The 14667-nt window shown below is 47.4% G+C and overlaps 1 protein-coding gene across 1 annotated transcript in view; it reads left to right on the forward strand.

Annotated features, from left to right (window-relative positions):
• The window catches only part of LOC141164575 (pepsin A-like), a 224975-nt gene extending 212753 nt beyond the window's left edge, over positions 1-12222 (forward strand). Inside the window, exons 9-10 of the mRNA XM_073649973.1 lie at positions 2578-2703; positions 11949-12222. Of these exons, the coding sequence (XP_073506074.1) occupies positions 2578-2703; positions 11949-11966 (144 nt within the window). The 3' untranslated portion in view covers positions 11967-12222. The remainder of the gene's footprint in view (positions 1-2577; positions 2704-11948) is intronic.
• The last annotated feature ends 2445 nt before the right edge of the window (positions 12223-14667 follow it).

Consider the following 14667-nt stretch of genomic DNA (forward strand, 5'->3'; position numbering starts at 1 on the left):
GTGTTCTGGATGTCCTGCCTGTTTTAGATGTTCTATATGTTCCAGGTGGTCCGCATGCTCTATGTGTCCCTCTTTCAGTTCTGGCAGTATTGACGCTGAGTACTGATGAATATTTGTCTATTTTTGGCTTGCCCCCTGTTTCCTGATTAGAATATCCATGATTTCCATTGATTCCAGTTCACACCTGTATATCTGTCTTTTTTTGTTATGTGTTTTCATCCCCTCCTGTGTAATTATCAAACTGCTCATATTATCTCCTGTCTCTTATTACATCCCCCTCCATGGACTCTCTGACCCATCTCATGTTCCTCCTCCCTTCTGTTCACACCTAGTATCTGTCATGTAAAATTGATGGTATATAAATTTGGAGGCCCAGGTCTATGGTGACCGTTGTCTGCACGTGCAGCTCCATCAAGTGCAGCTATGAAGTGCACATTAGACATATACCAGAAGTGACCGGAAGGTCCTACAGCTGTTTCCTGACTGCCCCTGCCCCTTTTTTCCCCACACTTCCGCTCTCACCAGGCTTACATCGGCCCTTACAGTTTTTGCTTCCCTAATCATACTAAATACAAAACAAGCCGGACACTCTCCTTTTCCCACTTGTTTGTTCTCTCGTTGCTTCTCCTTACTGCTGGTGATTTATCTTTCATTCTTGGACCTCCACAGCTGACACCACCCACTAATTTTCCCTCCAATCACTCCCCACCTACTAGAAACTACTGCAATCTCTGCAACATAAAACCGATTCTTTTGACCCCCACTCCGTTGCTCCCTTTCTCTGGAGCGCTTTGGAACGCTGTTCCATTTGCAATAAGCTCCACATCATCCACAACTGTTTTACCTCTCGCGATCTATTCTTCCCGGACCTCACGGAAACATGGCTTATACCCTTTGATACAGCTTTCTCTGCTGTGCTATGTTACGGTAGGCTTCACTTCACCCACACTCCTTGTCCTCACAATGGAGAAATGGGTCTTCTTTCTAACAACTGCATCTTCAACCCAATCCCACCTCTATTGTCCTTTTTCCTCCTTTCTCATGAAATGCACTTTGTTCGTATCTACTCTCCCTCCAACCTCCAAGTGGCCATCATATACCTATCCCGGGCCTGAGCAATGGCTTTATTGACTTCTCCTCCTGGCTTCTACACTTTCTCTCTGCTGGCATTCCCACCATCATCATGGGCGACTTCAACATCCCCTCTGACACCTGAGAGTTGTCGGCCTCCAAACTCTTGATGCTTTCTTCATCCTTTGGTCTTACTCAGTGACCCTCCACAGCCACCCACACGGACACACAAACATTAGACCTTATCTAGACCCTGCCTCTGCTCTCTTTCTGGCCTCAAAACCTCACCTCTCCCCCATCTGACCATTATCTACTCACTTTCTCATCCCTGTCCACCTCACTTGTCCCCTATATCCAGCAACTAGCACACCCCCCGCAGAAACCACTCACACATAGATATTCACTTACTTACCACCAAAGTTAACAGACAATCCTTATACTCCTCCTTCTATACCTATCCTGTGCATTCGACACAGTCGACCACTCCCTTCTACTATGGATCCACTCTTCCTTTGGTGTCAAAGACCTCGCCCTCACCTGAATCTCCTCATACCTTTCTACTTGTAGACTTAACATCTCCCACTCCCACACTTCCACCCCCCACTCTGTCAGTGTCCCTCAAGGCTCCATCTTCGGACCCCTACTTTTCTCAATCTACCTAACTGATATATCTATCATAATAAATTACATCACGCTTCCCCTGTAGTGGAAGTCCGCTGCCACGGAGTAGCCCTTGACTCTACCCTATCCTCCACACTGCACATCACAACCCCAACCACCTCCTGCCTCTAACTCAAACATTTTTCCTGAATCCATCCTTTCATCAACCCTGAATCTACTAAAATGTTAGTGCCATCATCATCTCCAGCCTCAACTACTGTAATATCCTCCTCTGTGGCCTCCATGCCAACGCTATCGCACTTCTAAAGTCCATCCTTAACTCTGCTATCCGACTAATCCTTCTCTCTCCTCACTCCGCCACCAATTCTGACCCCTGCAAATTCCTTCATTGGCTCCCAATTGCCCAATGTATCCAGTTCAAACTGCTAGCATTGACCTACAAAGCCGTCTATAATCTGTCTCCTCCATATATCTCCGAACTAATCTCCGGATATCTTCCAACACACAATCTCAGGTCCTCCCAAGACCTTCTTCTCTCCTCCACACTCATATGCACCTCACTGAATCACCTCCAAAACTTTTCCCGACAATCCCCCATCCTCGGAAATTCTGTACCCCAACACATCCAAATATCCACCACATTCAGAACTTTCAGATCAAACTTGAAAACCCATCTCTTCAAGAAAGCTACAGCCTGCAATGACTCTGCTGCCTCCTCACCACCACCGGAGCTGCCACAACCCCCCAACCTACTATCTCCTTCCCCATTATGCTGTAGAATGTAATTTATTGTAATTTATATTTGTATTTAGTTTACATGTAGAGCACCTGGAAATCAACGGTGCTCTAAAAATAAATAATAATAATGTCCGCTATGTTTTTCAGTTCTCCGGATCGTGCACCAGCGGCTTCCAGGTCACATCTGGTCCTTGGATTCTTGGAGATATCTTCATCCGCGAATATTTTGTGGCATTTGACCGCAGCAGGAACAGAGTTGGATTTGCCCGAGCTGTGAGATCATAAGTCAAATACCGTCAGGTTGTCAGACAAGGTGCCACCATACAAATGAGTGTCAGGTTGTCAGACAAGGTGCCACCATACAGATTGGTGTCAGGTTGTCAGACTGCGTAGTGCCATACAGATGGGTGTATACGGAGCTCTGTAATAAACATCATATAGCATGTCTGCTGATCATTTCTCTCCTGTCATTGGCTCAATTTCACTGATGCCTGAGATTGTCCTGAATCTGGGACCACAATGGACCTCATTGTTAACGCGTCAACTGCTGCTCATCGGTACATGGCCAGAGAACAGACTTGCAGGGTTTTGTTCTAGATTTTGTTGATGAAGCTCCGTGTCTCCTCTTTTCTCAGACCCCTCTTCTGTTCTTCACCATCTGTTCCTCTCCTTGGTGTCTCCCCCCTTCTCTTTGGCTCCTATGAAATGTCAGGGTGTTTCTGCCGAGTGCCCCCGAGGCCGCCCTGGGCCTGGATCCAGCCTGTGCTGCGTTCTGACCTGGACGACATTCCAGTCTATTATGTGATCCATATGTGACGGATTGTGAGAATTCTCCGGGAGCTGGTCTGGAAATACTATTAATGTCAGCCTCATGTCTGCTCAGTTAGACAGATGGTTTACAGAGGAGGACGCCGGTATACTACCGCCTGGGGGTGCCATACAGTGCCCACATAATACAGCCAGGGGGCGCCATACAGTATCCACATAATACAGCCCGGGGGCGCCATACAGTGCTCACATAATACAGCCTGGGGAAGCCATATACTGCCCACATAATACAGCCAGGGGGCGCCATACAGTGCCCACATAATACAGCCCGGGGGCGCCATACAGTGCTCACATAATACAGCGCGGGGGCGCCATACAGTGCCCACATAATACAGCCCGGGGGCACCATACAGTGCTCACATAATACAGCCCGGGGGCGCCATACAGTGCCCACATAATACAGCCCGGGGGCGCCATACAGTGCTCACATAATACAGCCAGGGGGCGCCATACAGTGCCAACATAATACAGCCCGGGGGCGCCATACAGTGCTCACATAATACAGCCAGGGGGCGCCATACAGTGCTCACATAATACAGCCTGGGGAAGCCATATACTGCCCACATAATACAGCCAGGGGGCGCCATACAGTGCCCACATAATACAGCCTGGGGAAGCCATACAGTGTCCACATAATACAGCCAGGGGGCGCCATAAAGTGCCCACATAATACAGCCAGGGGGCGCCATACAGTGCTCACATAAGAAGATGCCGAAAACAAAGAACAAAAACCTGATATCCAATTATACTAAGAGCAAAGAATTTGTTATTAGGTACTTAAGGATGCCAAGAGCAAAGAACAAGAAGCCAGGTACACAATGATGCTGAGAGCAAAGAATCAGAAGTTGGGTATCTGAAGATGCTTAGAGCAAGGAAGAAAAAGCTGTCTACCTGAGGATGCTGAGCTCAAAGAAGAAAAATCCAGGTATCTGAGAATGCCAAGCTCAAAAAAGAAAAAGAGGGCAAGGAAGGAAAAGATGGGTACTTGAGGATACCAAAAGCAAAGAAGAAGAAGGCGGGAACCTGAAGAAGCTAAGAACAAAAATAAACAGAAGCAGTGTACACAAAGATGTTGAGAGTAAAGCAGAGGAAGTTCCCGAAGGTGCCAAAATCAAAAAAGGAGCGGCCAAGTACTTGAAGATGCCAAAAGCGAATGTGGCGCCCCTGAGGGTTCAGTCCCCACAAAGGTACTGCACCTCACCCAGAGGTGTGGCATCTCCTTCTCTCCGGTAAGGAGGGAGTACTGCCCGGGACCCCAACACCTGCATCCAACACTACACTGCTCCAGGCCGGCTGGAAGGGCAATATGCACTGCTTTTTGCTGCCCTGTCCCTGGCTGGAATGGGGAGAACCAAAGTGAGGGGGAACCATGTAGTGGGTGTGGGTGGAGGACGCAGTACAGGGGAGCACTTGAAGAGGAGGTGTATATAAAGGGGCGCCATCTTAGAGAGGTGGTCAGTCAGAGAGTGAGAGGAGGAGAAGTGAGAGGAGCAGGGGCTCTGCAAGAGCTCTGCTCGGGAGACAGGCTCAGCCTGTTATGCCCAAGGCTGAGAGAGGAGTGGGAGCAAGGGAGGAAGGCTCCAGGAACTGAAGGGATCCCAGGGGGTACGGTGAGTGCAGGACGGCACCCGTACGCCCTAATCTGCCAGGCGACAGAGGGATCAGGCCGCAAGAAGGGAACCGGTCCCTGGACTAGCCGAGTTACTTCAAGTCTCAGCTGGAAAACCGGAGGTTTCTGCACTTTCAAGGTGCAGTTGCCACCTCCGCACCTAAGCCGCCGAGAAGGGCACCAAGCAAGGTCCGGGAACTTCAAGTTGCCCAGAGGGATCTCAAGGTACCCGATCGGGACTTTGTGTGGCAGGGTGTAGGGCAGGAGGGAGAAGACCCAGCGCGGGAAGTCGGCTAAGAGAGGAACATACAGAGAGGGGTCCAGTTAAGTGCTCTTGAGATACTTGGGAGAGTGCTGAACCCCTGCCTGGTAAACGCAGCGCGATGTGGGAGATTGACGGCTGAATAGTGCCACCTGAGGAGCCTAAATAACTGAGTAAACTCGGATGACTGCACCCCACTGTTTCTGCCAGTTATTTCTACCACGCTATCGCTCCTGCACTACAATGCCCAGCATCACCATTTGCACCTACACTGCCCTGGAGCTGTGCTCTGCCTGTGGAGAGCCACACCAACCCAGCTGCCCTAACATCTGCTCCAGAGGTCTGCTGCAGCGCCGGTACCCATTACTGGAAACCACAGGTGGCGTCACGAGACAAAAACTGTTATTCATCCCATCAAGTAACAAACCCCCCTTTTTAAAGAGTGACCCCAGGGTACGGGCCCGGGAGCCGACTGCCGTGACATCCCAAGAAGATAACGGCCCGGGTACCGAGTTTCCCCCATATCTCCCCATGGGCGAGTCACGAAGAAGAATCCAGATCACTGGAAATGGCAAAAACCTGAAGCGGGGTTCCTTCCTCTAAGAAAAATGATTGGTATGTTGGGTGTCAGTGGCAACTTTTCAGAAGAAGCTGTTCTCATCCTCCAATGATAAGGATGACACTTTCATTATCTGAGGAGACAATAATACTTTAGGAATGAAGATCACAGCACAGGTCATGCTCAGTAGCTAGTAGTGAAGTGGTGGCAGCAGGTGGGATCACCTATCTCTGGACAGCATACCAGGGAAAGTTACTGAGCGGTGACTTGGCAGAAGAGATGGCAGACCCCAACTGCAAGAGGCTCAAGAAGGAGGAGCTGAGAACCCTTTGTTCTGAGAGAACTAGAGTGGTTGACAGAGGACAATCGGGCGACCCTAATGCAACGCTTGAACGATTGGGAACGTGAACAACCACATGAGGAGGTCAATTCAGACGTGGATGAGGGACAACAGCCCAGGACTGTCATCCGGTTGATGGAGGATCGACCGACTGAGTTGAGGCGGATGCTGGACGCGTTAGAAGAGTGGGCCACGGAGATAGAGCGGGCGGCAGTGTTAAGCAAATATCTGGATGTGCATGTAGCAGTACCCCACCCGCCCCAGCGCAGAGGACCGTGGATAACAGGAGAGAGGGGCCTGCATCTTTAAGGTACCAGGATATACCACAGTTTAATGAGGACACCTCGGATATTGATGAACATCTCCGGTTATTTGAGAACCTCTGTCTGCTGCATGGGGTGTCAGTCAGTGACTGGCCCTGATTTTTGAGTGTTGGCCTGACCGGAAAAGCAAGAGAAGCTTTTAATAACTTGTCTTCTCGGGATCAGAGATGTTACTATACCATTCTCAGCGCATTACTAGAGAGGTATGCGGTCACACCGGAAACCTCCCGGAGGAAGTTTCGGGAGACTGACAAGTCCGCTGCACACACACATCGGGAGTTTTCCAACACACTACGTACGGCATGCACTCGGTGGATAGAAGGACTGGGGGCTCGGGAAGCAGAACATGTAATGGATATAATCATGCTGGAACAATTTATGTCAAAGCTCCCAGGTAATTTAACCCCTTAACAACATTAGATGTACTAATACGCGTCTGTGCCCTGGGACTTAAGAGCCAGACCCGTATTAGTACGTCATCGCGATCGCGCGCGCACACAGACTGTGCGAGCGCGATCGCCGCCGGGTGTCAGCTGATTGTCACAGCTGACACCCGGTACTATGTGCAGGGAGCAGTCCCGCACCGCTCTCAGCACATTAACCCAGCATTGTGGTGGCAAGGGGAGGTGATCGGCGATACTCACCTCCTCTTCCGGCCTCCAGCGCTGTCTGCCGCGGCTTCCCGGGTGTTGCCATGACGACCCGATGTCGTCATGACAACATCCGGGTCACCAGACAGCAGTAAGATTGTTTGGACATGCGCAGTGCATGACAAAACAATCTTCACACTGTGCACCGCTGACAGCCTTCATGGCATAGGGATGGTGCTCCATTCCTGTGCCATGCAGGCGATCAGAATAAAAAAAGTGAAAGTCCCAGAGTGGGACAAAGTAAAAAAGTGTAAAAACTCCCTGAAAGTGAAAAAAAAAAAAAAATTTGTAAAAATATAAAAAAAATATAAAAAAAATAATCCACTAAAAATAAAAATATAATGTACCCATCAATAAATATTATTATGAAAAAAAACCAAACAAACAATAAAAGTACACATATTTGGTATCGCCGCGTCCATAACGACCTGACCTAGAAAATTGTTCCACTAGTTAACCCCTTCAGTGAACACAGTAAAAAAATAAAATAAAAAACGAAGCAAAAAACAATGCTTTATCATCATACCGCCAAAGAAAAAATGGAGTAACACGCGATCAAAAAGACGCATATAAATAAAAATGATACCACTAAAAACGTCATCTCGTCCCGCAAAAAACAAGCTGCCATACAGCTCCATCAGCCGAATAATAAAAAAGTTATAGCTCTCAGAATAAAGTGATGCAAAAACTAGATTTTACAGAATATGTGTCTTTTAGTGTGTGACAGCTGTCAGTCATAAAAACCCCATATGATTCTGGCATTGCTGTAATCACACCGACCCGAAGAATAAAGTCATCTCATCACTTATACCGCACGAGGAACAGCGTAAAAAATAAACACTAGGACTGGGGTTGGGGTTGTGCTAATGTTAGGGTTGGGGTTGTTGTTTTTTTCAAAAGTAAAAAAAAAAAAAAGATGATGGTATGGCAACTAGTGTTGAACGCAAGTGCTCGCTACTTGAGTGTGCATCGGGTGCTCGGGTATGCACTGAGTATCGCGGGTGCTCGAGTCTCTGCCCCATATGCTTCGCGGCCAAAAAAAACTCGCGGGGATTGCCTGCTATGCACGAGCGATCCCCACATGTTTTTTTTTGGGTGTCTAATAACCGTGAAACATGCGGGCGGGGACTCGAGCATGTCACTCGAGCACACGCTGTACATGGTGCATACCTGAGTACCCGATGCAAACTCAAGTAGCGAGCACTTGCGCTCAAGACTAATGACAACTTATTCAATATGATGACCTAATGTTATCAAATTCTGTGCCGTACCTCTGGGTTCAAAATGTTCACTATACCCCTTGATAAAATCCTTGAGGGGTGTAGTTTCCAAAATGGGGACACTTCTGGGTGGTTTCCACTGTTTAGGCACATCAGGGGCTCTCCAAACGCAACATGGCGTCTGCTAATTATTCAAGCAAATTTTACAATGAAAAAGTCAAATGGCGCTCCTTCCCTTCCGAGCCCTGCCGTGCGCCCAAACAGTGATTTTTCCCCACATATGGGGTATCAGTGTGCCCAGGGGAAATTGCACAACAAATTTTGGGGTCCATTTTTTCCTGTTACCCCTGCGAAAATAAAAAAAATTGGGTCTAAAGTAACATTTTTGTGAAAAAAGTTAAATGTTCATTTTTTTCTTCCACATTCCAAAAATTCCTGTGAAGCACCTGAAGGGTTAATAAAGTTCTTGAATGTGGTTTTGAGCACCTTGAGGGGTGCAGTTTTTAGAATGGTGTCACTTTTGGGTATTTTCTGTCATATAGACCTCTCAAAGTGACTTCAAATGTGATGTGGTCCCTAAAAAAATGGTTTTGTAAATTTTGTTGGAAAAATGAGAAATCGCTGGTCAACTTTTAACCCTTATAGCTCCCTAACAAAAAAAAAATTTGGTTCCAAAATTGTGCTGATGTAAAGTAGACATGTGGGAAATGTTATTTATTAACTATTTTGTGTGACATATCTCTCTGATTTAAGGGCATAAAAATTCAAATTTTGAAAATTGCTAAATTTTCAAAATTTTCGCCAAACTTCCATTTTTTTCACAAATAAACGCAAGTGATATCGAAGAAATTTTACCACAATCATGAAGTACAATATGTCACGAAAAAAAAATCTCAGAATCAGGGGGATCGGTTGAAGCGTTCCAGAGTAATTACCTCATAAAGTGACAGTGGTCAGAATTGTAAAAATTGGCCTGGTCATTAACGTGCAAACCACCCGCGGGGCTTAAGGGGTTAAAAGAATGGGCGGCAGATAGAAAACCACTCAGCCTGGATGAAGCTCTCAAGATTGGCTGATGATTGGTCTGCTAATCGACCAGGGCTTTGTGGACGTACAGCCCCAGTGAGTCGGGAACAGGAGCTTACAGGGAGGCCATTGAAACCCATGGACCGGCCAGAGGAGGAACGGCAGGGAGTTCGGATTTCACAAAGAAGGGGAGGTTGCCCAAGTCCCCCAAGTACTGCCCTTGTTGGGGCAAGGATGGCTTAACTGCTATAACTGTGGACGCATGGGACACTTTGCCAGGGAATGCCGGGAACATTTTAGCCCACACCATCCGTGTCCCCAACCTGTGAACACTGTGCTGCAATGGGGCTGGAATGCTGAGGGAGAAAGGATCCCACTACCCTGACCGGAAGAAGAAGAGGCGTATGTGGTACAAGGAGAAGTGTCCCGGACTAGATGGGACACCTCAGAGTCCATTAACCAGCATCTGCAGCCGGTCTGGGTAGAGGGCGTGGAGGCTGTGGGGCTCCGTGACTCCGGAGGCTCAGTCACATTGATAAGAGACCATTTAGTACCGGACCAATGTATTGTACCCGGCAGCTGTATGTTAATCAATGTAGCCGGAGGAGAATCTTTGAACATTCGGACGGCCCGACTTCTTTTAGACTGGGGTCACAGTTATGGAATGGTGGATGTAGGAGTAGTGCGGCACCTACCAGTAGAGGTGTTGCTGGGAAACAATCTGGAAGCAGGATTGGTGTGCCACTGGGCCAATGTCGTAACCGGAAGCCAAGGACCGGTTCACACTGCATCAGCCGATAGAGAAAGGAGCAATATCAACATGTCAGCGGTGAGTGATACACAAAATGTAATGACTGTCACCATGAAGAAAGGTGTCCTAGGGGAGGTAAATTACATCAGGGAGGAGGCCCAAGGACTTTGGGACACTAGTTCTACCATCACCCTGGTCAGCCCAGATATTGTCACTCCAGAGCTCCCTTTACCAGGCCGCCAAGTGACCATCCCCCCAGCTGGGGGTCAGCAGCCTGGGGTTGGTCACAATGGATACAAGTTTGGTTCTCATCGGATATGTGACAAACCGGGAATCAGGGGGAGGATATGGAGGACACCGCAGAAGGGACAGACCCCTGATCCAGCGAAATAAATAGAGTCCTTGTCTCAGGGCTTCCCCTATCGGGGAGTTGGCAGGATCTGAAAGACCATATGAGAGAAGCTGGAGATGTTTACCATGCGTACCAGGGGGGATTGGGGACTGTGGAATTTATTCACAAGGATGACATGGAATCTGCTTTGAGGAACCTGGATGATATAAAGTTTCGTTCTCATAAAGGTGAAACCTCTTACATTTGTGTCCGTGCTGAAAAAGTAAGGGAGGAAGGAGTGTTAGGACCTGGCCACTTACTAAATACTTTTCCATCACAGAGCACCAGTTCTGTCGATATTATTATGTTTTATTAGTGATTTACTTGTAATGTTTTATATAGTTCTGCTTGCTTGTCAGTATGTGCACTAAATTCATCCTTAGGCTATGTGCCCACATAGCGTTTTTGTAGCGTTTTTGCGGCGTTTTTACGGCCGCGAAAACGCTTGTAAAACAGTCTGCCATGCAAAGCAATGTGAATTCGGATGTGCTGTGCACATTATGCGCTAATTTGCGCGCCGAATTCGCATTACTTTGCAAAACGCAGCATGACCATTTCTACCGCGATTACGCTGCAGCGTAATTGCAGTGCGTGTGGTACCTGGGATGAAGACGAGACTACAACTCCTCTCATCCCGGCTACCACGCGGTGAAAAAAAGAAATAAAAAAGTTAAAAATAAACAAAACCTGTATATTCACCTCTCCGGCGGCCCCCGGTCTCCTCCGGTCTGCTCCCGGCCGGGTCTTCTCTCTTCAGCGTCCCGCAGTGTACTGTCAGGACCTGCGGTGACGTCATTTAGTCAGCTGATGGTCACGCGATGGTCTCCTCCGGCTACATTGATTAACATACAGCTGCCGGGTACAATACATTGGTCCGGTACTAAATGGTCTCTTATCAATGTGACTGAGCCTCCGGAGTCACGGAGCCCCACAGCCTCCACGCCCTCTACCCAGACCGGCTGCAGATGCTGGTTAATGGACTCTGAGGTGTCCCATCTAGTCCGGGACACTTCTCCTTGTACCACATACGCCTCTTCTTCTTCCGGTCAGGGTAGTGGGATCCTTTCTCCCTCAGCATTCCAGCCCCATTGCAGCACATACAGTTTTTTTTTATTTTTAACATTTTAATTCTTTTTTTTACTATAGATGCTGCATTTAAAGCATCTAAGTTGTTCACACATTATAAATCCATGCCGGTTGCCGGTTGCATGGATTTATATTGTGTGATCAACTTGTCAAGCACTTTTCCAAGTGATGTTCAAAATCGCTTGGAAAAGTGCTTGAAAAAACGCATCTAAAAACGCTGAAAAAACGCTTCTCTCTGGCAGAAAAAAACGCATGTAAATCTGCCAGAGAGAGGCAAAAACGCTCTGCATCAAATCTGCTATGTGGGCAGTAATCTCATTAGTGATTTTGTTTGCTCATCAGTTCAGCTTCAGGAATCAATGCTTTGATTTAGGGACCTTATCTCAGGATCCTTAGACCATTGTTCTCTGAGAGGGCGATCACCACCGGGGTCACCAGCAATGAGTGTCTGAAATATATTTTCATTCTTACAGCAAAAAGCAATTGTCTAAGAGGGTGTGGGCTGCGCCCTGGAGGGAGAAGAGACATGTTTGAGTGGAGAGTTGGTGGAAGGACACCGAAGGGATAGGATTTATGGTTGTGGACGTGGAGCTGATGGATAAATTGCTTACGGAGTGTTGGAGAAAAGTTATCAACTAAGCGGGATAAATGGGCTACAGTTGGGAATATGTTGTTTGGATTAAAACTTTCTTGAAGGACTGCTGCTACTAGATACCTGTGCTTCATCCTTTTATCTGTCATCTGGAGGATCGTGGACTGTGGCTACAGACTATACTGGCTTGAGATATGAAAATCTGTGGGCCAACCAAAGGTTGGGAGACAGTGAGTATGGCCTTATACAAAGCCAGTGGAACTAATGAACCCAGATTGGGAACTGTATTTTGGCCATTTACTTGGAATTGCTGCATTACCGTGGATGTGATTAATAAAATATTGTTGCATTGTTAACCTGCCTAGGTGATTACTTACAACCCACAACCTCAGATCCTCACAATGACACTTTCATTATCTGAGGAGACAATCATACTTGAGGAATGAAGATCACAGTCCAAGTCCTGCTCAGTAGCTAGTAGTGAAGGACCCAGTCAGCATGGCACTGGAAACACCTCGCATTGAGTCCAAGGTTACTGAGTTTTAACTGCTGGGTTTCTCTGGTCACTATCCTGGAAAAGTCTCTGGGATATGAAGGTGGCTGAGAAGCTAATTTGGGTCAGGAATAGAACTGGGTCACATATAGCGGTCAAACAGGTGGACGGTACCATACAAGATGAGGCACAAAGCAGCAGAACTGTCGCAGCACGAACACAGGCACATACAGTATGAGAGATCCAGAGTCAGGTCAGAACCAAATAGTCACACTACACAGAACAGTGGATATGAAGCTGGATCAGAACCAAGTGGTGATAGACTATACAGTACAGTGGACAACGCAGAACCATGTAGTAATATTCCATACGGTATGGGAGATCCAGAAATAAGTAGTCACATACTGTACGTTACGGTGGAACCCAGATCCAGGTAAGAACAAAGTGGTTACACAAAACACAGCACAGAGCTATACAAAGCTGGGTCAGAACCAAGCAGTAACACTTTTAACAGAACATGATGATTTAGAGCTAGGTCAGTACCAAGTAGTCTCACACTATAGAATTTTGATGATGGAGAGCTGGTTGGGAACCAAGAATTTACACTCTACAGTATGAGAGGAAACAAAGTTGGGTCAGGACTAAGTAATGACACAACTGATCCATTATACAGTAAAGGGGGATCTGGATCAGAACCAAGTAGTAATACTCTATTCAGTAGGGACAAGAGATGGTGAGAACCGAGGAGTCACACAATATCGAATATAGGAAATCCAAAGTTGGTCAGTTGAACCAAGTAATCACACACTATATACAGTAAGGGGGGTCGGGAGCTGTATCAGAACCAAATAGTAACACACGATAAAACATGGGCGATCTGGAGCCCGGTGAGGACTGAGAATTTGCACACTATACAGTACACAAGGATATACAGTAGAGTTGGGTCAGAACCAAGTAGTGACACAGTATACAGGGCATTGGCTACCACTGGTCAGTGCGGCATCCTCTGTGCGCAAGTACAATACGGCAATCTGAGTGAAGCCTGAGCAAGACGTGCAGGAAAGTGGTGAGTTCCTGAATATCGCAGATCAGGTGGTCCGTGCTATGATAAGCTCAGTCTTCAGCCTTTCAGGGTGGTGCGTAAGGACCCACGGATTTCCTCCTCTCAGCTGCTTTGTCCTGCATATTAGCAGACTGTTCCAGATGTTTCTCTGATTCTGGCCAAATAACAGTGAGGATCCACAGCCCCAGGAGAACCATCATTTATAGGAGAGGAAGAAACAAGAGAAGGGTTTGTGGATCATGATTATACAGGAGAAATTCAGCCAAAGGAAGGCCCGGTCCGTCTAATGATCAGATGCAGAACAGCATAAATCCTACCCTAGGTTAGGAACGGAGATCTCAGGGTACCGGGCACAATCTTCTCCTGTGACGGGGAGGACTTTCCACCGCAGTGACCAGACCTAAACAAAGATCTCCGGGTGTGGAAGTGGGGTTCAAAGGACCCCAACTCTTTGCTTATCTCTTGCCAAATTAACTTATTCAAGTGTATACGTGAAGCTTTGATATCGGACAGACAGAGTCAGATACTGAACTTCTCTTGAAGAGAAATGGCGCAGGAAAGATGTGTTTATTATTCCAGCATAACATATATATCTATTCAGTATAAAGGAAAGTCTCAATAGGGTGTCGCCCTGAGGCAATTGAGCAATCACAGTAGTCTCTGGCCCATGGTATTGTAGCGCCCCGAGGGTTCGGTCGCTACAGAGGCATTGCACCTCAACCAGAGGTGTGATGTCCCACTCCCGGGTAAGGATGGTGTGTGGACCGGGACTCAGTTAGCTGCATGCATCACATACACCCCATTTCCGGGGGACAGCTCAACGGTGCTCCCATTAGTACAGTAATGCAGGCACGACAGAACATGTCCCTGGCTGGAGTGACCAGACAAGGATAGCGATCTCAGGGTACCAGGCCCAATCTTCTCCTGTGATGGGGAAAATTATCCACCTCAGTGACCGGACCAGGATAGTGATCTCAGGGGTACCGGGCCCAATCTTCTCTTTTGATAGTGAAAAATTATCCACTGCAGTGACCAGACCAGGAC

This window comes from Phyllobates terribilis, unplaced genomic scaffold, assembly GCF_046119375.1.
Source record: "Phyllobates terribilis strain yellow unplaced genomic scaffold, ASM4611937v1 Scaffold_1__5_contigs__length_1240528914, whole genome shotgun sequence".
In the NCBI taxonomy this organism is placed as follows: domain Eukaryota; kingdom Metazoa; phylum Chordata; class Amphibia; order Anura; family Dendrobatidae; genus Phyllobates; species Phyllobates terribilis.